A 27,714-nucleotide genomic window follows, 5' to 3' on the forward strand; every position below is an offset into this window, starting at 1 on the left:
CATCATGTCTGCATCTGTCTTTTGTTTATTCTTTTAGTTGTTTTTAGCTTTCTGACTTTTGTGGTGAAAAAAACCCTCAATGAAATACCTCAGAGACTGGATTATGAGTAGAAAAGAGTTTTATTCTTGTCTGCAGAGAAGGATCACACTTAAGTCTCACATGGAAACTTGAAGAGTTCGATAAGAAAGAACTTATACCTCCATTGTGTGTCCTTGGTGGGATAGTGGAATATTCCATCATTTCTTAGCTAGAATCAGGGAACTGGTCTAAACCAGCTAGAACTGGGTTTTGAAGGTCATACAATGTAATTGACGCACTTCTTGTCATGTACACCACTTTCCAGTAACATTCCATTGTAGCAGTGTTCTTGGAATGTTGGAATATGACTACTGGCAATCATGCTGTGAGCATACATTGATCAGCCATAACATTATGACCACCTCCTTGTTTCTACACTCACTGTCCATTTTATCAGCTCCACTTAAATACCGTGTTCACTTACTGTCCACTCTATTAGACACTCCTACCTAGTTGGTCCACCTTGTAGATGTAAAGTCAGAGACGATCGCTCATCTATTGCTGCTGTTTGAGTTGGTCATCTTTGAGATCTTCATCAGTGGTCACAGGATGCTGCCCACGGGGTGCTGTTGGCTGGATATTTTTGGTTGGTGGACTTTTCTCAGTCCAGCAGTGACAGTGAGGTGTTTAAAAACTCCAGCAGCATTGCTGTGTTTTATCCACTCATACCAGCACAACACACACTAACACACCACCACCATGTCAGTGTCACTGCAGTGTTGAGAATGACCCACCACCTAAATAATACCTGCTCTGTAGTGGTCCTGTGGGGTCCTGACCATTGAAGAACAGGGTGAAGGCAGTCTAAAAAAGTATGTAGAGAAATAGATGGACTACAGTCAGTAATCGTAGAACTACAAAGTGCTTCTATATGGTAAGTGGAGCTGATAAAATGGACAGTGAGTGTAGAAACAAGGAGGTGGTCATAATGTTATGCCTAATTGGTGTATCTACACATTATAAATATCAATTCATTATGTGTTAATACTTCTAGTGTAAATTAACGTTTTTCTCCCACACTTTTCAGATTTTTCCTTTTTTGCTTTTTTCAGGTTTTGGGTTATGCTGATTATGCTTTCACCTCCATATTCACTGTGGAAATCCTTCTCAAGGTACCTATAAAGCTTACCTGATAAATGCCTGGAAAATTTGCTTAATTTCATGGACGTTGTTTCTTAAAAATCACAGATTTTATGGATTTTAAAAAAAGAGCCACATTTCATGACAGTCATTAAAAAAGACTCATAAATCAAATGATAGAATAAATGGAAGCTACAATACACAGCACAGCCTACCTCAATGGTTAAATGTAAACCTAGAACATTCAGCGATGTCAAGGCTCTGTCTCAAATACGAAAAGTCTTGTCGACAAGTGTTGTCAAAACACGTTCACAGAATTGGTTGGGAGTTTTCCAAACTCACTTACCTGAGTCGAGTTTTTATCTGCTTTACAAGTTGACATCTTAGACATTTTGACTAACGGATTGCTAAATAACTTGCTGTAAGATTGCTAGGATGCCTCATAGTGTAAATTAACCAGTAAACATGAGACACTTAAACGCTACATGAATTAAAAACATTAAATCTCTAAACACACACCTTAAAGTTTGAATTTTATTGCAGATTGCATATTACACTGGAAATGGCTCATTTCACTATCAGTGACACGATTTTCACGGTTGTAAATTGGGTAGTGCATTATTCATAGTATAATACCATAAAATATACAGTGCATTTACAGATGTATGACAGAGGGCTTCTAAAGGTTTTAGATGCTGTACCGAAGCATGGTGGCCCATTCTTTCAAAAGATATTTGCTTAGTTGGTGTATTAAAAATTGATGTCTAACATGTTTGTACAGGATCTTCCATCTTTTTTATGTGTTTATTGTGGATTTTTCTTGATTGATTAATTATAATGCAGAACTTAATTGCTGTGTATGTAAAGCCAATTCCCAACATCTTCTGTAACATAGTAACATAGGACTATGTTGATACATGAAGGATTAGGTACAGAATGTACAGATGCAGGTCGTAAGATTTGAGGCAAGATTTTACAAGTAGTGTCTAGTATGTGAGGCAATATATTAAGACATAAAAGAAATAACTTTATGATTAAGTATATATAAAATAGGTAAAATATCTAATGTAGTTCTCTCTGTCTCTGCAGATGACTGTCTACGGTGCATTCCTGCATAAGGGCTCTTTTTGTAGAAACTGGTTTAATTTGTTGGATCTGTTGGTTGTCAGTGTATCTCTGGTCTCCTTCTTCCTACAGTGAGTCTAACATGCACATATAACACTCAATTACATATAACAAATGTTAACTGCTGTTTTGTAATTCATTTTAAGTTCATTTACGTTCTGCTGTTTGGAAAGTGAGAGGCAGAAGCTTTGTGGATAGATGGCTAATGCACTAAGACTGATCTGGGTGTTGAGATCCCATGTGGGGTTGCGGATGATTTTTAAAAACCCCAGTGTAGAGCTCTAAGCAGTTAAATACAGTAAAAAGAATTTAGGATTTAAAAACGTCATGTTATTAGCTTATTCTATTTAGTTTATTTAATAGCCCATCTATTGCTTTTAACAATATTAGTTACGTGAATCACTCTCTTTGATTTATAATCACTTAATCTGCATGTGCATGAATACAATATTCAATACAATTCAGTATTTATTCTATTAATTAATTTTCAATGACCAGAATGAAAATAAATACATTCTAATTTTGTCTTTTTACACACACTTTCTCTCTCTTTCTGTGTCCTTTAGTTCAAGTGCAATCTCTGTAGTAAAGATCCTGAGAGTGTTGCGAGTACTCAGGCCTCTTCGAGCCATCAACAGAGCCAAGGGACTTAAGGTACCACACATTTGTATATCTAAAATGTGTAATTTACTACATGAAGGCTTTTTTTAATCTCTAAATGTTTGTGCAGCACGTGGTCCAGTGTGTGTTTGTAGCTATCAGGACCATCGGGAATATCATGATTGTTACTGCTCTGCTTCAGTTTATGTTTGCCTGCATTGGCGTCCAGCTGTTTAAGGTAACAATACTGTCAATACAATCTATTTGTCCTTTTTACTCTGTAAAACAGCAATATCAAACAATGTATCTGTTTATTCCAAGTCCCTGTAGGTTTTGCCAGGTTGCTCTGGTTTTATCCCACCATCTAAAACATGAATTGGCTATACTAAATTCCCCCTGGGTGTGAGAAGGTGAGAGCAACTTGTGAGGGTGCCCTGTGATGAATAGGCGTTTTAGGCAGTGCCTGCAGCAGACACATTTGGTCACTAGTCTGCTGGATGGGAAAATACCAGACTAAAAAGGGGGTTTGGTTTTTGAAGGCTGTGTAAGGACCCTTGTTAGTAGCCCGAGACACCTGTACAGAGATGGAGAAACACGGAGTTTTGGTGAATAAGGGTGAATAAGAAGGGGCCGGTGGACTGCGCATGCGTTGGAAGGAGTGTGTATTAGGCAAATATACCCTCCTCGGATGGGGTATATCAGGGTCGCAGTGGTGGAAGACTAATTGGCTAGTCTAACTTGGGAAAAAAAGAAAAAAGGTAAATAAATAAAATAGTAAAACATGCTCCTTTGACTAATTTTGGCACAAATGTCCACAGAATTGCTTTGCAATATTATGTTATACTATAATAATATAAGTCTATCCTGAAGAGTGGAGGCTGTTGTTGCAGCTAATTCGTTTTGAAATGGAATGTCCAGCAAGCCAATTGTTATATGTCCACATGGTGTAGATGATCATGTTGTAGAGGAATTTTTTAATACGAATAAAATACTATATTTTGTATTTCAGGGTAAATTTTACTGCTGCACAGATGAGGCGAAACACACACCTGACCAGTGCAAGTAAGCTTCTGATAACCAATAATGTGTTAGCTTGTAGACTTTATGAAGTCTGATAATGCATTTATTGTTTGTTTGTAAATGTGTGTGTGTGTTTGTGATTTAGAGGTACATTTGTGATCTACAAAGATGGTGATGTGAATCACCCCCTAGTACGACAGCGCTTATGGCTAAACAGTGATTTCAACTTTGACAACGTCCTCATGGGCATGATGGCTTTGTTTACTGTGTCCACCTTCGAGGGCTGGCCAGCGTAAGTCACCTGCCTTAGTGTTCCATTACAGGGGATCAGACCCAGCACATACAGTTCATTTCTTCCCCTGGTTTATGCATTTTCTCTCACTGATCTCTCAGGCTCCTATACAAGGCTATTGATGCTAACTCAGAAAACTACGGTCCCATCTACAACCACCGTGTAGAGATCTCTATCTTCTTTATCATCTATATCATCATAATTGCCTTCTTTATGATGAACATTTTCGTGGGTTTTGTCATAATCACTTTCCGTGAACAGGGAGAGGCCGAGTTTAAGAACTGCGAGCTTGACAAGAACCAGGTTAGAGACTAAAGAAAATTCAAGAAACTGCTCTGTCATGATGTGTTGATCTACATTTACCCTATTATGTTTCTTATAGATTGTGTGTTCCTTCTTTTATAGAGGCAGTGTGTAGAATACGCTCTGAAAGCCCAGCCGTTACAGCTGTACATCCCCAAGAACCCAGTACAGTATAAGTTTTGGTCTCTGATCAACTCCACAGGGTTCGAGTATGTCATGTTTGTGCTGATCCTACTTAATACAGTCACACTGGCTGTTCAGGTAAATCACAAAACATATATTTTTGTATTATTTTGTATGCATTTACCCCCTTTTTCTCCCAATTTAGTGTAGCCAATCCACTGCTGGGATCCACTCCCTCCAACGTGTGTGCTTTTTACCAATCCCTTCTTATTCCCCCATACTTTGGTGGATTTCATGTACGGAGAGCCACGCCCTGATCTCTGCGCTCCTCCACTTTCTGTACAGGCGCCCTGGGCAACCAAAGTCATAACACAGCATTGCTAACCCCACCCCCTTAATTCGGTCTTTCCCACCCAGCAGACTGGAAGCCAACTGTCGCACATTAATCAGCCAGCAGAGGTCATAATTGCAGCATCTATAAGAAATCCCCTCCGGCCCTCCCTCCTTTGGACTAGCCAATCATTGTCTGTACAGGCATCAAGTCAACCACTTGCAGAACTGAGATTCAAACTCATCACCACTGTTTTAATTTTTTTTTTTTTTACTTTTTAAAGATAGTGGCTCTCAGTGTGGTTTAGTAGAGTCCTAAAGATCAGATCTCTTTCCTGACATATATTTCAACGTTTTGTGAGCTTTCTTGGATTTTTTGTAGATTGTGAGATAACATTCTTCCGGAAACATTAAAGTAGCTTCATCACTTGATGGTTAAGTTGGAGATAAGTGGGATTTACATGTTACAGGACTGCATAAAATCAAACTTACCTGTGTTGAATTGGCTAAACTGGACAAAGGAGCAATAACCTTTTATGAAAAATAAAACTAGTGTAGGATAACTTTATCTACCTAAACATTGTAGTTTTACCCAAGTTCCCATTTGTTTATATTTGTTTAATGGTCTGAAATGATTCAGTGGGATAAACAAAAACAGAAGCAGTCAGAATTAGAGCAATTACTTATTCACAGATCTATAGAATGTACACTGATCAGCCATAACATTAAAACCGCCTCCTTGTTCCTACACTCACTGTCCATTTTATCAGCTCCACTTACCATATAGAAGCACTTTGTAATTCTACAATTACTGACTGTAGTCCATCTGTTTCTCTACATACATTTTTAGCCTGTTTTCACCCTGTTCTTCAGTGGTCAGGACCCCCACAGGACCACCACAGAGTAGGTATTATTTAGGTGGTGGATCATTCTCAGCACTGCAGTGACACTGATATGTTGGTGGTGTGTTAGTGTGTCTTGTGCTGGTATGAGTGGATCAGACACAGCAGCGCTGCTGGAGTTTTTAAATACCATATCCACTCACTGTCCACTCTATTAGACACTCCTATGTAGTTGGCTCACCTTGTAGATGTAAAGTCAGAGACGATCGCTCATCTATTGCTGCTGTTTGAGTTGGTCATCTTTGAGATCTTCATCAGTGGTCACAGGACGCTGACCACGGGGCATTTGGTTGGTGGACTATTCTCAGTCCAGCAGTGACAGTGAGGTGTTTAAAAACTCCATCAGCGCTGCTGTGCCTGATCCACTCATACCAGCACAACACACACTAACACACCACCACCATGTCAGTGTCACTGCAGTGCTGAGATTGATACACCACCCAAATAATACCTGCTTTGTGGTAGTCCTGTGGGGGTCCTGACCATTGAAGAACAGGGTGAAAGCAGACTAAAAAGGCATGTAGAGAAACAGATGGACTACAGTCAGTAATTGTACTAGAACTACAAAGTGCTTCTATATGGTAAGTGGAGCTGATAAAATGGACAGTGAGTGTATAAACAAGGAGGTGGTTTTAATGTTATGGCTCATCAGTGTATAATATATAGTTACCCATAAATATAAAGAATTTGTCTCTAATTATCTGAACATATAAAACATTTCTGTGTGTTATGTGATACTATAAAATAGTTTTTACTGCTAATAGTCTACGTTTGTGGCACCGTTTATTGCAAATCTTTTGTGGTTATGGAGCAGCATATTTCATTCATAAAATTTAATCTACTGTATTAGTTTGTCTTTTCTAGTTTATATATTTGAGGCTTGAGAAATAGACTGGCAACCTTAAAAGCATGAACTATTGCTATAATCTGTAAATCTAATTTGGCCAAATGCTAAAATGTGTAGTAAATTAAAGAAAGGAAATGCTACACTTCTGTCTTTGTGGCTGCAGTTTCAATAAAGCTCCTTCCTGTTGCAGCATGATTGTGCTCCTGTGCACAAATCGAGGTCCATAAAGAAATGGTTTGACAGGTTTAATGTGGAGGAACTTCAGTATCCTGCAGAGTTCCCTGACCTTCACCCAATTGAACAGCTGCTTTTATGACTGAATGGGCACAAATTCTCTGACCTACTTTAAAAATCTTTCAGAAAATCTTTTCAGAATACTGAAGGCCATTGTATCTGCAAATGGGTGGGGGTGGGAACAACCTTAAAGTATCCCATTCTCATGCTTTTGGAATGGGAGGCCTGAAAAGTCAGGTGTCCACATGCTTTTGGTCTGTGGTGAAAAAACCCTTAATGAAATAGCTCAGAGATTGGATTGTGAGTAGAAAAAAAGTTTGAATCTTGTCTGCAGAGAAAGATCGCACTGACAGTCACACAGAGGCTCTGTAAATGTGATAACATTGGGAAAAATAACCATCCTTATATATCTTGTTGGTGACTTTGTAGGACAGTGGAAGATTCCACCGTTAACAAAGATTTCTTAGTTAGAACATAGGAACTGGTCTAAATCAGCTAAAACTGGGTTTTTGACATTATACAATGCAGTTGACGCATCACGTACACCATGTACACATCCAATAACATTCTATTGTAGCAGTATTCTTGGAATGTTAGAACATAACTACTGGCCCTAACAGTGCCCTAAGCGTATCTATATTTTCTAAGTAGTAATTGATTATGTATTGATACTTCTAGTGTAATTTAACATTTTTCTCTCACAGGTCATATAGAATATGTTTTAAATTTAAGTAGCTGATTTTGGTACTTTAGTACAGACTTTAGTATTTGTTTTCCAGTGCTGTAAAGTTTTAAATATAGTGTTATTTAGCTTAAGCAGAAATGTAATAACAGCTGTTCTGTATGTCTGTGTGTGTCCCCTCAGCACTACGAGCAGTCTAAACTCTTCAGCTACGTCATGGACATCCTGAACATGGTTTTTACTGGCCTCTTCACTGTGGAAATGATCGTCAAGCTGCTAGCCCTCAGACTCAGGGTTCTTTTCAGATTTCTTATTTATATATGTTATATAATTGTATTACGTGTGTCAGTCCTTCTGGTTTGTAATGCTGTAACCAATGCTGCTATTTGTTCTGCCCTCAGCATTACTTTATTGATGCCTGGAACTCCTTTGATGCTTTGATTGTAGTTGGGAGTGTGGTGGACATCGTGGTTACAGAGTTCAGTGTGAGTCTTTTTGTTACAATTATTTCGGCAGAACAGTCACTTTTAAAATATAGTTTACTTCATTTCATTTACTAGTAGATAAGAAGTGGAAAGAGCCTCCAGCTCAAAATTGGGGAAATGACATGCCTGAGACATGTCACACTTACTCCCTAGTAAGATATGTGAATAATTAATCATTTTAAACTGGTCCTTTTTATATAATCGGTCAAGGTATTCACAAGCAATTCCAATCTAATATCATAAAATTTTAATGATATGAATTTATTTTAACTTGGCAAGTAGAAATAATTTTAAAAGCAAACCTCAGAAGGCATGTCTTGATTTATTTGATGGGTATATACACCGATCAGCCATAACATTAAAACCACCTCCTTGTTTCTACACTCACTGTATATTTTATCAGCTCCACTTATCATATAGGAGTTCTACAATTACTGACTGTAGTCCATCTGTTTCTATACATACTTTTTCAGCCTGCTTTCACCCTGTTATTCAATGGTCAGGACCCCCACAGGACCATCACAGAGCAGGTATTAGTTAGGTGGTGGATCATTCTCAGCACTGCAGTGACACTGACATGGGGGTGGTGTGTTGTGCTGTTATGAGTGGATCAGACACAGCAGCGCTGCTGGAGTTTTAAAATACCGTGTCCACTCACAGTCCACTCTGTTAGACACTCCTACCTAGTTGGTCCACCTTGTAGATGTAAAGTCAGAGACGATCGCTCATCTATTGCTGCTGTTTGAGTTGCTCATCTTCTAGACCTTCATCAATGGTCACAGGACGCTGCCCACGGGGCGCTGTTGGCTGGATGTTTTTGTTTGGTGGACTATTCTCAGTCCAGCAGTGACAGTGAGGTGTTTAAAACTCCAGCAGCATTTCTGTGTCTGATCCACACATACCAGCACAACACACACTAACACACCACCACCATGTCAGTGTCACTGCAGTGCTGAGAATCATCCACCACCCAAATAATACCTGCACTGTAGTGGTCCTGGGAGAGTCCTGACCATTGAAGAACAGCACGAAAGGGGGCTAACAAAGCATGCAGAGAAACAGATGGACTACAGTCAGTAATTGTAGAACTACTAAGTGCTTCTATATGGTAAGTTGAGCTGATAAAATGGACAGTGAGTGTAGAAACAAGGAGGTGGTTTTAATGTTATGGCTCATCAGTGTATATAAGGGTGGCACAGTGGCTGGTCCTGGGTATGATTTCCAGGTGCAGCAGTCCGGGCACTTTCTGTGTAGAGTTTGCATGTTCTTCCCATGTCCGAGTAGGTTTTCTATGGGTGCTCTGGTTTCCTTACACAGTACAAAGACATGCACTCAGGTTAATTGGAAATACTAAAGTCCCTCAAGGTATGAGTGTGCACATGTTTGCCCTGTGATGGACTGATGACCTGTCCGGGGTGTTTCCTGCCCTTTGTCTAGTGAATCGGACTCACCGCGACCCTGAACAGGATAAAGCATGACAATTTTTTAATTGTATTATTTTTTTTTCTATTTTATTTGTGCATTTTCTCCCAATTTAGCATGTAGTCAATTTGTCTTCCGCTGCTGGGGGATCCCCGATTGCAGTCGAGGTGGGTATATTGCTGCTCACGCCTCGTCCGACCTGCGCGCAGCCCTTTGTGGAACCCTTTTTCACCTATGCATTCTGCACAGGCGCCTCTCTATCTGCCAATCAGGGTCCTTACACAGCGTTTGAAGACCCCACCAACATAGTCCCGTGTCCCATAGAACCGTGTCTGCTGCAGGCACTGCCAATTAAGCCCACTAGATTGCGCCCAGCCCACCAGTGGCAACGCCGGGTTTCGAACCGAGGAATATCCTGTTGCGCCACCTGGGGGCTTAATTGTATTACTATAATATCCGAAAACATTCATTTATGATTCATTTCAATTAGGGATGTAAATCAGTTAAAGAACTTATTATATTTCTTAATAATGAATATTAATATTTTTAATAATGAATGCAGTTAGTAATTGTTAGACGTTTGGTTTGTTCTGTCCATCTTGTTCTCAATGCAAAGGTTTTGCTTTTTTAAATCTTTGAATATTCCACAGAGTTCGGAGGACAGTTCTCGAGTCTCCATCACTTTCTTCCGTCTGTTCCGTGTGATGCGGTTGGTTAAGCTGCTTAGCAAAGGCGAGGGCATTCGCACACTGCTTTGGACCTTTGTGAAATCTCTTCAGGTCAGGGGTCAGCACAAACATGCACAATTCCCTCTCTATTATTACCACACTGGAGATCTCATGTGATTTGTTTTGTTTGTTTTAAAGGCCCTGCCCTATGTGGCACTGCTGATTGCCATGATTTTCTTTATCTATGCTGTTATTGGGATGCAGGTGAGTGCGGTGTAGATTACACATTTGGATCAAGCTGAAACAATAGACATAAGGTAAGGATACATACAGTATGTCTATAACTCTCTGTGGTGTTTCTTTGTTAGACGTTTGGGAAGATTGCGATGCACGACCACAGACCAATCAATCGTAATAACAACTTCCAGACTTTTCCCCAAGCTGTGCTGCTGCTCTTCAGGTGAGAATAAGCAAAGGAAAATACAGACAAGCTTGCAAGAATTATGTATATTGCAAACTACACCGATCAACCATAACATTAAAACCACCTCTTTGTTTCTATGCTCACTGTCCATTTCATCAGCTTCACTTACCATATAGAAGCACTTTGTAGTTCTACAATTACTGACTGTAGTCCATCTGTTTCTCTACATACTTTTTTAGACTGCTTTCACCCTGTTCTTTAATGGTCAGGACCCCCCAGGACCACTACAGAGCGGATCATTCTCAGCACTGCAGTGACACTGACATGGTGGTGGTGTGTTAGTGTGTGTTGTGCTGGTATGAGTGGATCAGACACAGCAGCACTGCTGGAGTTTTTAAACACCTCACCGTCACTGCTGGACTGAGAATAATCCACGAACCAAAAACATCCAGCCAACGGCACCCCGTGGGCAGCTTCCTGTGACCACTGATGAAGGTCTAGAGGATGACCAACTCAAACAGCAGCAATAGATGAGCGATCGTCTCTGACTTTACATCTACAAGGTGGACCAACTAGGTAGGAGTGTCTAATAGAGTGGACAGTGAGTGGACACGGCATTTAAAAACTCCAGCAGTGCTGCTTTGTCTGATCCACTCATACCAGCACAACACACACTAACACACCACCACCATGTCAGTGTCGCTGCAGTGCTGAGAATGATCCACCACCTAAATAATACCTGCTTTGTGGTGGTCCTGTGGGGGTCCTGACCACTGAAGAACAGCGTGAAAGCAGTCTAAAAAAGTATGTAGAGAAACAGATGGACTACAGTCAGTAATTGTAGAACTACAAAGTGCTTCTATATGGTAAGTGGAGCTGATAAAATGGACAGTGAGTGTAGAAACAAGGAGGTGGTTTTAATGTTATGGCTGATCGGTGTATATCATATGTATTCAGAATAACAGTACTTCACTTTTAATGAATTCAGAAAAAATTCAGACACACTTTATTTTGTTGTAGATTTGATTATAAATGGATTTACACTGCTCAGAAAATTAAGGGAACACTTAAATCACATATCAAGTCTTCATGAACAAAGTTCATGAAAATCTTTACTGATATCAATTGTGTGATTTGTTAATATTAAAAAGACGTAACAGTCAATAGAAACCAAAATCATTAATCCATTAAAGCCTGGATTAAAAATTTATGACCAGTGATCCTTAACCTTTCCCTATCCTTTTGGAGCAGGTTTCATATAAGATATAATTTCACAGACCAGCGGGGGCAGGGGGATTTAATTTAGAATATTAGAATGATGGAAAATCAGTAGGAACCCTGAGCCTTTTTTGCTACAACGAGACCCCACCTAGGGGTGATAGGAGACAATAACACCTGAAGTGTGTTGGAAATGGAAGCAGTGTTTTCATTGGTTTGTAGCAATCTCTAATTATTTATTCTTTCTGTGTGGCCCGGTAATAAATGACACATAGGTACCGGTCGGTACCACTGATTTAAAGCACAGGCTGATTCAATTTGGGGGGTTTCACTAAAGGAATTTGGGCTATCATTCAACCCTCATGGAGTCTGTTTCTTCAAAAGCATGTACACCAGTAGCCCACTGGAGGTCATTTTGTAGGGCTCTGGCAGTGCTCCTCACATACCTCGAACAACGATACAGATACTAGAACTGCTGCTTGGTTGATTGGTTGATGCCCTATACTTTTTTTTAATTATGGGTGTAGATTAAAGGGTACAAATGGCAGTTATATTATTTTAAAATTAAATAAAGTAGACAAAAGACGAAGGGAATCTACTGTATCTTCTAACAGCCCTAAAGATGAGTGTTGAATATGTGTGTGTGTGTGTGTGTGTGTGTCTTTATGTCTTTGTTTGTAAATGTAGATGTGCCACAGGTGAAGCATGGCAGGAGATCATGTTAGCCAGTCTTCCAGGTAAGCGGTGTGACCCAGAGTCAGACCTTGAGCCTGGTGAGGAATTTACCTGTGGAAGCAACTTCGCCATCATATACTTCATAAGCTTCTTCATGCTCTGTGCTTTCCTGGTAAAAAACTAAATTCATTTACCTCCAGTTTCATCCCTGTACTTTATTTTGATGTTTCTATCTGTATACATTTTCTTTGGGTAAACCGGCTTCGTTGTAACTTCCAAAAATCTACAGAAAGTGGAAGCCCCCTCTAAATTGCCTTTGGTTGGGCGCTCAGGTGGCACAGCAGCAAAACATGCTAACACACCAGATCTGAGTGTGAATCTCAGCTCTGCTATTGGCATACTGGGCGCCTCCGTGAACAATGATTGGCTCATTCATCCGGGTTGGATGCCAGAGGAGATTCTTCATTCCTCAACTAATGCAATTATGACCTCTGCTGGCTGATTGATGATGCCTGCATCAGGCAAGGGATAATGCTGATCAGTGCGTGACTCTCCGAGCACAAGACTGAGCCCCATATGAAGTCGTCTCGTGCAGTCGGCTACTGCACACGTGTCAGAGGGGGCATGTGTTAGTCACGGCTCTCCTTGGGAGTAATAAATGAAAACAAATTAAATCACACAATTACAATCAAATTATAATAACATGTTATTACTTACTTACTATATATAGTTTAAACAAACAGTAAATAAAAAAAGGTATTTTGGCACCTTTTTAAAATATTTTATGTATTTTAATAATATCCACATACTGTCTACACACATAAAACCATTTGTATTTAACAAATGAAAAAATAATGAATGCATTTACAAGCCAAAACAAAGAATTAAGAACAAAGCATATGAAGGAAAAAATCCAAACCCAATTACTGGGAGAAGGAGTGGAGGTTAGCAGCAATAGAGATGAAGCGAAATGCCGTTGGCTAATTGGACATGATGAGATTGGAAGGAAAAGTGAGTTAATAGGTGGGGTGGTGTTGCGTTGGGTTGGATAAATTCTGCACAGTAATGGAATGATGCCCAGTGTGCATTTCCACCCCATTTTCAGTATTTTTAAGTATTGCCAGGCCCACATTGGCCACTATGAGGTCATTAGTAAAAAGATTGAATTGGTGCCATTATGGTCCTGCTGTAGCTTCAACTCTTGGAAACGTGATGTACCTGATACACTTATACTAATGCTTTACCCACTAACCTGCCACTGATTTGTTGGTGTTACTGCTGTGCTACTAATATCATCTACACACAAAAAATATGCCCAGTAGTCAGTGAAGTGCACCAGCATAATATAATATACAGTAGATGTTGGTACATAGTATGTGTACCAAATAAGTAGTCCATCAAGTGTATATTAATACAGATCAACTATCTTCACAATTGTATAACCAAATTGTGTACCACATTACATGATTGTATGTTGTTTTCACCTCTTCAGATTATCAATCTTTTTGTTGCTGTCATCATGGACAATTTTGATTACCTGACAAGGGATTGGTCAATTCTGGGGCCACATCATCTGGATGAGTTCAAAAGAATTTGGTCAGAGTATGATCCAGAAGCCAAGTAAGATCGACGTCTGTGTAGTTTCTCCCCATCACTGTATTTTCCTCTTAATCCTCTGTCCTACCTAAGTGTGTGTGTGTGTGTGTGTGTGTGTGTCACAGGGGTCGAATAAAACACTTAGATGTGGTGACTTTGCTCAGAAGGATCCAGCCTCCTCTTGGTTTTGGAAAGCTTTGTCCCCACCGTGTGGCCTGCAAGGTACATCACATCCAGAATATTCACGATACAGATACGCCACAGAACCCCCGTAACCAGCCCCTGAAGTGGGTCACAGGCCTTTTCTTATTTTATTTTTAAATAAAGAAACATCTAGGTAGAATAACCAGAATATCTTCAGTCCTTGCAGCTAGTGTCTAAGACCTGTCTAAAAAAGAAATGTGATCTTATTAACATGGTACTTGGGTTTTGCTGGTTTTCCTACACAGAGATATTGAACAACCTAACATGGCATTTAATGTTTGGGGTTTTGCTGGTTTTCTTACACAGAGATACTGAACAACCTGTTTGAATTATCTGAGCAGCCACTGAAATTTACGGCAGAAATTTCTCCTGTCGTATCTGTTTTAGGTCTGACAGATTTTCCATCACGAAGCTATTGTATGTGTCCCCCATAGAGAGTGCAGAGAAACTGCCAGGAGAAAAAACAGAATATCTATTAAAGTGAAATTAAAAACAAATTAAATTACCTATTAAATTATAGTAACTTGTTATTTCTTATAGACATGCAGCCAGACACACAGCCATTCTCCTAACTTAAATCACATTGAACATTTATAGTGGATTTAAAATAGCTTGTTCATCAAAGGGATTCTTGTTACTCTTGTAATCTAGTTAATGGGAGATTAAAAGACTGTTGCGGATTCACTGGCAGGTGTAGACACATTACACAATAAATACCACAAAAATACAAAAAGATTAATAGCTTATAATGTACCTGTAATTATGTATTGCATAATAGCCACAGTATCTGAACCCCACATCTATGAAAGTAGTATTCAATGGTCAACTTTAGTCAGTCTTGACCATATTTCCTTCATCTGGATTTCATTCATCTTTGGCTGAATGCCACACAGTTGAGCCACAAAGGTATGGGCAGCAGTCTGTGAAAATTAGATCCAATGTTTTGCTTTGCATGGCTGTATGTAATGTGCATATACAGGACCAGGTGCACCCTATGGTGCAAATACTATTTTCTTTTTCCCGATGTTCCCACTGTATGGGAGATAGTACTCCCATACATACTGCTGACATTTTTTAAACGAGTGGCCTTTCTTCATATTAGCTTTATTATGCACAGTATATTATTAAAGCAAATATAAAACGGCTTTTATGTTGACCGCTTTTATAAAACGGCGGTCAACATAAAATATAATAAATCCAACAATGTTTAATTAATAAATGTATTTATTGTGTATAAACTTACAATAAAGCATTCTTCCGCGACGCAAAATAGTTCGATTAAAAGTGTTGCTAGGCAACATGAGGGCGAAAATAGCATAAATTTTTTCTATTCAGTGGCGTATTAATATTGAATGATGTGAGGTGGTCATAGTTGTGCGTTTATCGATTTTACAACGGATATATTTACCCAATATACAGTACAGTATGTTCAGATGAATCTCAATCACACAATCATACATGGACACTCTTACGAGACCTTGACAATAACTGTGATTTTTTATTTCTTTCCCTATCTCTCTTTGTAGAGGCTGGTTGCTATGAACATGCCACTAAACTCTGACGGCACTGTGACCTTCAATGCCACTCTGTTTGCCCTGGTCAGAACTGCCTTAAAGATTAAAACTGAGGGTTAGTGCACGCACACACACACACACACACACACACACACACACGCACAGACACACACACACACACACACACACACAACATTTATGACTCAGCTATACACCACATATGAATCACACTGTTCATGCTTTAAATAAAATAAGACAACTGACGTCAGGATGGAGCACAGCTGAACAGTAAGCGTTTGGCCCACGCTATGCTTCAAATATGGTCAAGTAATGAAAAATACCATGGTAGTGTTGCTTTGATGATTTAGGTAAACAGAAAAGCAAATTGTCCACCAAGAAAGCAGTAATCAGGCTTTTAAACCCCAAACCAATGATAACTAAATGATCAATCTCAGGATTAACATATTGTATGGCAAATATTATATATGGCCAAAAGTAAGTAGACACATTTAATTATTACATATAGGTGTTCTATCAGGGAGCTTCCTGTTCTAATTAAGGAAATGCTTATTAAGGGCCGCTCAGGTGGCGCAGCGGTAAAACACGCTAGCACACCAGAGCTGGGGTTTCAAATACATTGTATGGAATCTCAGCTCTGCCATCCGACTGGGCTGGGCGGCTATATGAAGAGTTGAGAAGTAATGCTGATCAGGGTGTGGCTCTCTGTGCACAAGGCTGATCTGCATATGAACTTGGACGACTACTGCGCACGTGTCCGAGCAAGAATGTGTCAGTTCACTCTCCTTACTCAGGGTGGGAGTCAGCACCAGTAGAAAGGAAGCATAACGCAATTGGGTAAAAAAAAAGGGAGAAAATGCAAAAAGAAAATGCTTATTAGACCGAATTTCTTCAGCTTGACATGGACACACTCCAAAAATGTAAGAAAGCCTTCCCAAAAGAGTGTAAATGGGAAGGAACTCCACAGCTTTGAAATGAAATGTCCAACAAGCTTATGGTCAGACATTTGGCCACATAGTTTACTTTTCTTGCACCATTAAGGAGCCCCATAAACATAAATCATACTACTGTTGCTCCTGATACTCAGACTTGCTATTGTTTGTGTTCAGGTCACCCAGAGCAGGAGAATGAAGAGCTGAGAACCATTATTAAGAAGATCTGGAAGCGCATGAAGCCTAAAATCCTGGATGAGGTTATTCCCCCTCCCGCTGGTTAGTTTGCATTTTTTTATTGGATTGTTATTTAGGTTTTTTAACAGGCTCTAAATTGTTTAGACATGATTTCTGGGTAAACTATGTTTACTAAAATTATACTTTTAAATTTAGATTACATTTATATTTTCAGCAGACGCTTTCATCCAACTTACACAATGAGCTGAACACGATGAGCTGAACACGATAAGCGATTGAGGGTTAAGGGCCTTGCTCAGGGACCCAACAGTGGCAACTTGGTGGTGGCGGGGATTTAACTGGCAACCTTCTGTTTACTAGTCCAGTGCCTTAACCACTGAGCTATAACTGCCCTAATGTGATTTCTTTTTTAAAAACTGTGTTGTTTTTTTTACATTTAGTGATGTGAAATTTGGAATAAAATAGTTCGGCATTTGGTACTCTCAGGAGGCGCAGCAATCTAGGGTTTGGGGTTTTCGAGTTCAAATCTCAGCAGGAGTACCAGCCTGACTCTCCAATCTCCAATTTGACTGACTAAAATTCCCATACACAGATTACAAAAATTTCCAGTTAGAGTCGAGGCTGGTATAGCTGCAAGCATGTGGAGTGATTCATTGGGTCTGTCTAAAACTTGAGCTGACTTGCTGCCTACTGCCTACCTAGGCAGTAAAGAGGATTTTAATAAGACATCCAACTTATAAGGCAGATTATTTAGATGCACTACTTAGTGATTACGGCTATTACGTCGCTGCACATTTGGTTGCCATATTTGTAATTTTTTGTGAGAATAGTTGTACTGCACTGAATGCTGGGATTGCCTTCACTTAGGTGGAAGCATCAGATGCTCCCTCGTTATTCAGTCAGATTATTGCTTATTTATTTATTTATTTGGATTTTACCGTCATGCTTTACACTCTTTGGTTACATTTATGACAGACACGGTAGTTACTCATTACACAGGATCCATCAGTTCACAAGGTTATATCGAACACAGTCATGGACAATTTTGTATCTCCAATTCACCTCACTTGCATGTTATTGGACTGTGGGAGGAAACCGGAGCAGACACGCAGACACGGGGAGAACATGCAAACTCCACACTGTGCTGCCCGATTATTGCTTAGAATTAAGGCACTTCAGCAGGCAGCGATTTAAGGCATCTAAGAATTTAGACACGCTTCTTATCGGGAGCATGTAGGATGGCGTAAAATGCGTCTATGTAGAGAACTCACTAGGTCTTCAGACTGACCCATTGTTTTGGAATGAGATGTCCATCAAGCCCATGCTCGAGTATCCACATCTTTTGGCCATGTAGTTCATTTGAATAATTGAATCCCTAATGCTCAGTGCTTCTTTTTTAGTTTCTCCAAAACGTTATTACAATTTAATCTTTCCTTACCATCTTTATTAAGGAATTTCTTCACTACTGTGAAATTAATTGGTTTACTTACTATTTAGCAACATGCCACACATCATAACTCTCTCTGCCAGGTTCATAATTTTATTGATTGTTTTTTTTTTCTTTTTGATCATGTCAATCTTTGTTTTTTAGTGGAAGAGGTGACTGTGGGAAAGTTTTATGCTACATTCTTGATCCAGGACTATTTCAGGAAGTTTCGGAAGAGAAAAGAAAAAGTGGGTTTGGGAGACTTAGATCCCGAAAACCCGACAGCACTACAGGTACATGTCTAACTCTGACTCTAACAAATGTTTTTTTCCACCTTCACCTATTGACCAATTGTTTATATTATATATATTCATAAAAATATAAAAATATGTTTTTATGAAAATTATGGTCATTATGATATGTGTCTTAACTTTTAACCCACTTGTAATTGAATACGAGGAATACTGTTTAAGGTTTAATGCCAAAAAAGATAATATAATGACCTAAAAACATCTTTACACCCAAAAGCAAGGCAAGGCAAAGTTTATTTATATAGCACCTTAACAATCGTGACTGACCAATCTGCTGTACTGGCTCAGTATACTATGTAACATAAAAACTGTCAAAAATAAATTTTACAATACCATGAAAAACATAATAAATTACATTCCTAAAACATAATACATATTAAAACTATTAATTACTGTCACTACACCCCTTAACCAGTGTTAAAAAAAGATGTGTCTTCAGCCTTGACTTAAAAACACCAAATGATTGTGCAGTCCTAATCTGGGAAGGCAAGTTGTTCCAGAATGTTGGAACAGCTACTGCAAAGGCTCGATCACCTCTGCTTCTGAGCCTGGACCTTGATGTTTCCAAAAGCATTAGGTTACCAGACCTTGGGGCTTTTAGCGGAGTCCGAACTTGCAAAAGTTCTGCAATGTATGATGGTGCCATTCCATTTAAGGCCTTAAAAACCAGCAATAATACTTTAAAATCAATCCTAAATTTCACTGGGAGCCAGTGAATGGAGGCCAGGACTGGCATTATTAAAACAAACTACATCTGTGCATACTTGTGAAAACAAAACAAAAATCCAATAAGAAACAACCCCATATTTTCCAGCTATTCCATAACAGCATGACAGCTAGCTAGAGGTTTAGACCCAAGACTAGATTTATGGGTTGTTTTGTGCAAGTGTACATTTGTGTGAGTGGGTGTTGTAAGCTGCTGCAGTATATATACTTTGGCCCCTCTCTTTTTCCGTCTGCATCTGTGTCAGGCCGGCCTGCGAACCCTGCAGGATCTAGGGCCAGAGATTCGCCTGGCCATGAATGCAGACCTTGAAGAAGAAGAGGAAGGTCTGGAAGAAGAACAAGAAGAATATGAGGCACAACCAGATGTTCATGCTACATGGACATTGAATGTAAGCAAATATATACAGCACATTGTTTATTTTTAGAATAGTATTTAAATAGTGCTGCATTTGTTTGGATAATGCGTAGTTATTTATCAGTGAATGGTGGCTGGATAAGGGGCCAAGCCTGTGCTTAATTTGAAATTTACTGCAGCACCTGCTACCTGTCCTGGTACTTTATTTATACAAATACATAACACCAGTGGTTCTCAACCAGGGGGGCAGTGAGCCTAGAGGGGGGTCCCGTTGCATTTAATTGAGGAGTAGAAAAAGAATCACATGACAGTAGGGGAAAATCAATAGTCTATTGGGAGATCTCTTGTAATGTCATATGGATCTATTTTAAACTGCCTATAGCCTACGTTGGGTCTTTGAATGGACACATATTTGCTTTGCTCACCACAAAAATGCAAAGGTCAACAAACTGCGACTATGAATGATTCTGATTCAGTTGTTAATGCATATCCCGCTGAAGTTGACTATGGTGAGGAAGCTCCCACCACCAGTTCACCAAAAGTAAACCTAACCATCAATCAAAATAAAAAAATACCAAGATATTTACCTTTATAATGGATTTAACGAATTTTCCGTTAGCAAGAACACAATAAATTTTTTCATCTTTGCTGAAAGTGTAAGAATATAATAACACATTTTGAGAGGGTCCCAGAATTTTTTAAACACGGGGGGGTCTAAGAGAAAAGAATACAGTAGACCCTTGACTTAGTAATTTAATTGGTTCCGAAGGGCTGTTCTTAAGTCAAAATGTTCGTTAGTTAAACCTATTTTTCCCATAAGAAATAATGTAAATAGAATTAATCCGTGCCAGACCTCCCAAACCACCCCCTTACCTAACCTTTTTAATGTCTTAAATGCTCTTTTTTTGTTATAAATACCAGTATATTTTCCCTTAAATCTTAAATTATAGAATAGACATTCCTGTAATAAACAATAATAAACAACAATACACAGTAGTACTGTACGTAAAACACACATCACATTTCACTACAGTACGTGTGCTGTACCATACATCATATCAAAATTTCCTTCTTTTTTATAAAATGTATCTACCAGAAACAACAATAACTCTCATATTTCTCTATTATTTCCTTCTTTATTTCTGTAGTATTGTATTTTGTAGGTGTAATTGCACGAAAGAAAGAATACTTTACTGAGCCGAATTCCTTCTTCTCTCTTACTCACTGTCCCATCTGTCTGATACACAGTGACAGCTACTGGCAGGAGTGATTATACAACAACAAATGTAATAGATTTGTTCATTTTCTCAACACTACACTCTCTCCGCAGCTTCTTTGGGGACATTTTATTATTGAATTTTACAAAATATAAAGAAAACATCGGAAAAACACAGTCCGCTGTCTGAATGTTTGCTTACTATATATATATATATATATATATATATATATATATATATATATAGAGAGAGAGAGAGAGAGAGAGACGCTCGGAGTCAACTTGTTCGTGATGTCACGTGCTTTGCGAATTTTGGTTCGTAATCCGAAATTTGTTCGTACGTTAAGTTGAAAAAGATCGTTCGTAACCCAAAATGTTTGCATGGTAAACCGTTCGTAACTCAAGGGTCTAATATAGCACCCATGTAACTGTGTTTGTGATTGTAATTTAGTTGCTTTAATGTCCTCCTTTTTAAGTGGTTTCTGTTATTTTGTCCACTCACTGTACATACTGTACCGATTCTCTGCTAGAATGAAAATGGCTATGCCAGCCATGCTGAACACTCATCCAGAGAGCGCCGCTCTTCTGTGGCAAACACACCAACCGGTTCATATTCTGGCTTACCAGGAGAGGGCATCTCTAATGGGGGCCTGATCCACAGGAGCTCACTGACCAGGACAGCCAATGGCAGTGGTGTAAAAGAGCAGGAGATTTTTAGAAGAGGAGACAGCATGCGCTCTTCTCTTCATTATCAGCACAAGAACGGGTTGATGGACCAGCCACCAAAGAGGTCAGAGATACTGTTCATGTACATGATGTTGATTGGATGTGATTTTGTTTTGACATTGCTTGTTGAAAATACATCCTAGTAATACTGGTAGCATCGAGTCAGGGTAGATACTATCAACTATTAGCTCTTTTAAACTCAAACACTAAGATGCTTTATAGCTCTATTAGGTCAGGGCTGTTTTGAGCCTGCAAGTTAACACCTCTGTGTAGTTTTTGTTTAATCTCCTTTCAGACTAGCAGACCACCGAGCTATATAGAGAATATATGGTCAAGGTGCATGACATCTTAAGCAACCTGTTGTTGGACAGAGGACCCCAATTTACAAGCCGCTTCTGGAAAGCCATCTGCAAACTGCCATCTGTCTGTGCCTGTCTGTTTTTGGGGTTCTATCCCAAGTCCAATTGCCAGACTGAGTAAACTTGGATCAGGAGATTCTTGGCATTCACCAATCCTTTCATGGGCCCAACACCTGCTAAGGGCAGAGTATGCCCACAACACTTTGTGGCATGTTCCTAATGGACACCTGACCCCCACCAAGGCCGGAACCTGAATTGCCAATCAATTGGGTCCCAGCTTTCACATAGGACAGTGAGTCTGGCTTTCAGCCAAGCAACTGCCTCTAGGCTTGGAGTCCAAGAAACTGGGCCCCAGAAATGTAAGCTTATACAAGATCCTTAGAGGGATCAACCATGTCTCCTACTGGTGGTAGCTTCTCTGGTTGATACACATTACCTTATCATTCCAGGAGGTGTGTGTAAAACTGGTGCTGTGCAGCCTATTTTTCCCCCTCCACTTGCCAAGCCCCACAACTGACAGCTGGAACATCAGTTGAATATGAGACCTAGTGGGAAGGATATGACCACAGGATCGTTTATGAATATCAAACTTCGAATCATGACCCTGATTTCATCAGGGTATTCAGTCAGGGCTGTGCAACAGGGTTAGGAAAGTTAGGAGTCTTTGATCATACAAGCCAGTAAACAGATCTTACAAACAGATCACTGTCTATTTGATCAGCTCCACTTACCATATAGAAGCACTTTGTACTGTAGTTCTACAATTACTGACTGTAGTCTGTCTATTTATCTACATGCTTTATTAGCTTCTTTCACCCTGTTCTTCATTGGTCAGGACCCCCACAGGACCACCACAGAGTAGGTATTATTTGGGTGGTGGATCATTCTCAGCCCTGCAGTGACACTAACATGGTGGGGGTGTGTTAGTGTGTGTTGTGCTGGTTTGAGTGGATCAGACACAGCAGACACTTCAGCTGCTGGAGTTTTTAAATACTGTGTCCACTCACTGTCCACTCTATTACACACTCCTACCTAGTTGGTCCACCTTGTAGATGTAAAGTCAGAGACGATCGCTCGTCTATTGCTGCTGTTTGAGTTGGTCATCTTCTAGACCTTTATCAGTGGTCACAGGACGCTGCCCATGTGTTGCTTTTGGCTGGATATTTTTGGTTGGTGGACTCCATCAGCGCTGCTGTGTCTTATCCACTCATACCAGCACAACACACACTAACACACCACCACCATGTCAGTGTCGCTGCAGGGCTGAGAATGATCCACCACCCAAATAATACCTACTCTGTGGTGGTCCTGTGGAGGTCCTGACTATTGAAGAACAGAGTAAAAGGAGGTTTAAAAAGTATGCAGAAAAACAGATGGACTACAGTCAGTAATTGTAGAACTACAAAGTGCTTCTATATGGTAAGTGGAGCTGATAAAATGGACAGTGAGTGTAGAAACAAGGAGGTGGTTTTAATGTTATGGCTGATCAGTGGATATATTTACTTAAACCCATACAAACGACTTTCCAAACTCCTAGAAGGATTTACATGGGCTCCTATTTATTCACACTATTTATCTATTAAGCCATACAATTTGTCAACAACTTTTTTTAAACTGGCTTTGCTCTTGTTTTTTATAGGATGTCTTTTTACAAATACCCAAGGTAAGCCCAGATTAAAGTGTACAACCTAAACTCGGTCACCTTTTTCTTATATGTTTTCTCTGCTGTAATCACATTGCATGACCTTTTACCCTTCAGGAGGGACTCAAGGGATCACTTCAGCTCTCCTCGCTCGCATAGGATGGATGGAGAGGAGGGCTACCCTGGGGAGCAGCAGTACTGCAGCAGGGAGGAAGATGAGGAGGGCATAGTGCACAGAGAAAGGTGGTCCTTTCTATACCACTGGAACTTTATTAAAATTAAACGTTGCTAATATTATATATGTTATTATATAGTTTATGTATTGTTGTATGGCTTATGTTGTACGTAATAAGCTGTTATTCCTTTAAGTGTGATTATATTCTTTGTTTGTATTATTCATTTTCTTTTGTTCTTTTTTTATTAAATACAATGCATTTTGTGTTCTGTTTAGGCATGGCTATCGAGACAACAGCACTGCCTATCCTGGGCACAGAAGGCAGGAGTATGATGGGCCCCCTGTATATAGTAATCATTATAGAAGCAGTTACAGTGAGGCCAGAAGGTCAGCCAGAAGACGTCTGCTGCCCCCAACCCCCACTGGTACAATAAATAATCCTGTTTACTCAATGTTGTATTCCATTTCCTAGCTTTATACTCAACCATTCTACAGTCTGTGGAATGTTGTAAAACCTGGTTTCAAAATGATGTTTAATATAATGATTTACTTATTTTCAGATTTTGTTGTAACCTTTAATTTATGTCTATGCTCTGAAGCTTGATGGTAACAGAAGCACATTGGAGAGCAATTTTTTAGAGAGCTTGGATCATAAAAATCAATTTAGCAGCACAAGCACAGATCCAATCCAGAAGGAATCGACACATTTGGCTATTTTTAATGCTGGAAAATAGTTTAATGTCAGAGCTTTGAAGTAAAAAAACGCCTAAGCAACAGACATTATGGTATCTGTTTTACATTCCTTCCAGACCTTTTGTACCAGAAAGCCCTGCAGTAGAATAAACAAACAAACAAACAACCTTCTAGTTGTGGGTCCCCTAGTTTATGTGGTTACTTATTTCTTATTCCATCTCTTAATGTCTAAAGTGCCCAGAGATATACACTGATCAGCCATAACATTAAAACCACCTCCTTGTTTCTACACTCACTGTCCATTTTATCAGCTCCACTTACCATATAGAAGCACTTTGTAGTTCTACAATTACTGACTGTAGTTCATCTGTTTCTCTGCATGTTTGTTTAGCCTGCTTTCACCCTGTTCTTCAGTGGTCGGGACCACTACAGAGCAGGTATTATTTGGGTGGTGGATCATTCTCAGCACTGCAGTGACAATGACATGGTGGTCGTGTGTTAGTGTGTGTTGTGCTGGTGTGAGTGGAACAGACAGCAGTGCTGCTGGAGTTTTTAAATACCGTGTCCACTCACTGTCCACTCTATTAGATACTCCTACCTAGTTGGTCCACCTTGTAGATGTAAAGTCAGACTGGGCAGCGTTGGCTGGATATTTTTGGTTGGTGGACTATGCACAGTTTAGCAGTGAGAATGAGGTGTTTTAAAACTCCATCAGCACTGCTGTGTCTGATCCAAACATACCAGTACAACACACACTAACACACCACCACCATGTCAGTGTCACTGCAGTGCTGAGAATGACCCACCACCTAAATAATATCTACTCTGTGGTGGTCCTGACCATTGAAGAACAGCATGAAAGGTGGGTTAACAAAGCATGCAGAGGAACAGATGAACTACAGTAAGTAATTGTAGAACTACAAAGTGCTTCTATATGAGAAGTGGAGCTGATAAAATGGACAGTGAGTGTAGAAACAAGGAGGTGGTTTTAATGTTATGGCTGATCGGTGTATGTTATGAACAGCCTGATATGGTTCATGAAAGTGCGCCAGATAGTGATTATGGAATTCTTCATAAGCAAATAATGAATAAAATGGTTCTGGAAACAAATCAATCACTCAGCAGGACTGGGTACTGTTTGTGTAACACCTCACTGAAGCATTAGGTGAAGCACCATACCTGTAACAATGGGGAGAAACCAAATTAGAACAGTACAGTAAAGGGTGATCAAAATAGCATTTTATCTCCCACTGTTAACGCCTGTTATACATTTAGGACTGATGTTCCAGGGCCTAAAGTAAATTCTTCTATGTTAATTGCTCTGAGGTGTGAAGTTTCACAGGTCCATGAAGTTATGAATTTCATTTTCACTTTGTGAAGTTCCCACCTGCCACTGTTTCTTGGAAAGCATTTAGTACAGCACGAGGTTTTCTCCTTCAGAATCATAACTAATCAAACTGGAGTAAGAATTTAATTATATAATAAACAATAAGCCAATCTGGTACACACTGGTGTGGATAGATTACATTTTCCAGTAATTCTAATGAGTTTGCAAATGGTGTGTAATATAAGGGTTGAAAAAATATATCCATTAGGACCTCAAACATGATGTGGAAGAGTGCGCTGGCACTGCCTTCGGGTATTTGCATAGTCTACAGCAGAGGTCCACGACCACCGGGCCGCGGACCAGTACCGGTCTGTGGGTCATTTATTACCGGGCCACACAGAAAGAATAAATAATTAGAGATCGCTACATCAGCCATGAAAACATGGGTGTTTATCGTCTCATATCACCCCCAGGTGGAAGCAGTGAAAAAAGCTAATTTGTGAGTAGTATAGTTATTCTATTTTAATTCTCTGCCCCTGCCGGTCCGTGAAATTATATTTTAAATGAAACCGGTCCGTGGTGCAAAAAAGGTTGGGAAGCGCTGGTCTACAGTATCTAATGTAAAGTTGCCCCCTTGTTAGCTTGTTTTAATGGCCCAATGAGATCCATGCCATGCTTCAAAGGAGATCTCAGTTAGAGGCAGTTAATGAGCTAACATTAACTTTAACAGCAGACATTAACAAGCCAACATTAGGGGCATGCTGCACACCACCTGCATAGATAGGTACAAATGCCCAGCCAATAAAAATCAGACCTTGAGACAGCTGAGTGTTTTGTTACAAAGCACAAAGTTTCCAGCAAAAGGTTTCATAAGCTGCATTAATTACTTTCACTTGATCTTATCTTGCATCTGCTTCAGACTAAAATCCTCCAGATAGGATCGGGGGAAGCATGGAGATAATTTGGAATCCAGACCATCGTTTCCTCCTTGAAGATCTGACTTTAAGTGTCCAGGTGGTGCAGCGTGATATTCTGCTAGCACACCAGCGCTGAGATTCTGAACACCCCAGTTTGAATCTCAGCTCTGCTACCGTTCGGCTGGGCGCCCCCTAGCGGGCACAATTGGCAGTACCCAGAGACAGAATTGGCCATCAAGTCTGCTGTGTGGGAAAAGTCAGAACTAATAAGTGGTTGGGGTCCTTAAAGACTTTGCAAGGACCCTGGTTAGCAGCCCGAGGCACCTGTGCAGAAATGGAGGTGCATGGAGATCAGTGCACGATATCTGGCCCTGTGTTTGAATCCACCGAAGTATGGGCGAATAAAAAGGGGGCGAGTGACTGCACACATGTGGGAGGGAGCATGAGGAAGGTGAATATACCCTTCTTGGATGCAATCAGGATCCCCAGCAGTGGAGGACTAATTGGCTGCACTAAACTGTGCAAAAAGGGAGAAAATGCATAAATAAATAGAAGATCTGATTTTGAGTCTCAGTCGGCAGGGTGTCCCCAGCTTGTTACTTAGAGTGCCCAGGCTCCCTGTAACACCAACACGGCTAACCAGACTTTCTCTAAGTACTTGTATGATTAGATGGCCCAGTCTGGGAAGAGAGAGGAGATGATGCTGGAAGGATGGGTTATGGTATGACAGGGAATAAAGTAAAGGAGTGAAGATATGGTGACATGAAAAGGGTAGTGTTGAGCCCCATATGGCTAGAATGGGAATATGGTGAAGGAGAGAAGATGGGATTAGGGAAGCTTCTGTCCCCTGGTATGCCACAATGTGGTCAT

General features: G+C 39.9%; 1 protein-coding gene across 1 annotated transcript in view; it reads left to right on the forward strand.

The window, feature by feature from the left end:
* Positions 1-27,714, forward strand: part of cacna1fb (calcium channel, voltage-dependent, L type, alpha 1F subunit) — an 87,052-nt gene that overhangs the window by 46,607 nt on the left and 12,731 nt on the right. Inside the window, exons 22-45 of the mRNA XM_062998943.1 lie at positions 1,132-1,191; positions 2,249-2,355; positions 2,851-2,938; positions 3,015-3,122; positions 3,894-3,946; positions 4,050-4,196; positions 4,298-4,499; positions 4,602-4,760; positions 7,801-7,911; positions 8,019-8,102; positions 10,175-10,303; positions 10,391-10,456; positions 10,561-10,652; positions 12,522-12,681; positions 14,002-14,129; positions 14,231-14,327; positions 15,836-15,938; positions 16,951-17,052; positions 18,563-18,690; positions 19,680-19,799; positions 21,536-21,795; positions 23,730-23,753; positions 23,850-23,975; positions 24,184-24,332. Of these exons, the coding sequence (XP_062855013.1) occupies positions 1,132-1,191; positions 2,249-2,355; positions 2,851-2,938; positions 3,015-3,122; positions 3,894-3,946; positions 4,050-4,196; positions 4,298-4,499; positions 4,602-4,760; positions 7,801-7,911; positions 8,019-8,102; positions 10,175-10,303; positions 10,391-10,456; positions 10,561-10,652; positions 12,522-12,681; positions 14,002-14,129; positions 14,231-14,327; positions 15,836-15,938; positions 16,951-17,052; positions 18,563-18,690; positions 19,680-19,799; positions 21,536-21,795; positions 23,730-23,753; positions 23,850-23,975; positions 24,184-24,332 (2,803 nt within the window). The remainder of the gene's footprint in view (positions 1-1,131; positions 1,192-2,248; positions 2,356-2,850; positions 2,939-3,014; positions 3,123-3,893; positions 3,947-4,049; positions 4,197-4,297; positions 4,500-4,601; positions 4,761-7,800; positions 7,912-8,018; positions 8,103-10,174; positions 10,304-10,390; positions 10,457-10,560; positions 10,653-12,521; positions 12,682-14,001; positions 14,130-14,230; positions 14,328-15,835; positions 15,939-16,950; positions 17,053-18,562; positions 18,691-19,679; positions 19,800-21,535; positions 21,796-23,729; positions 23,754-23,849; positions 23,976-24,183; positions 24,333-27,714) is intronic.

The sequence above is a fragment of the Trichomycterus rosablanca genome, chromosome 7, assembly GCF_030014385.1.
Source record: "Trichomycterus rosablanca isolate fTriRos1 chromosome 7, fTriRos1.hap1, whole genome shotgun sequence".
Classification (NCBI taxonomy): Eukaryota; Metazoa; Chordata; class Actinopteri; order Siluriformes; family Trichomycteridae; genus Trichomycterus; species Trichomycterus rosablanca.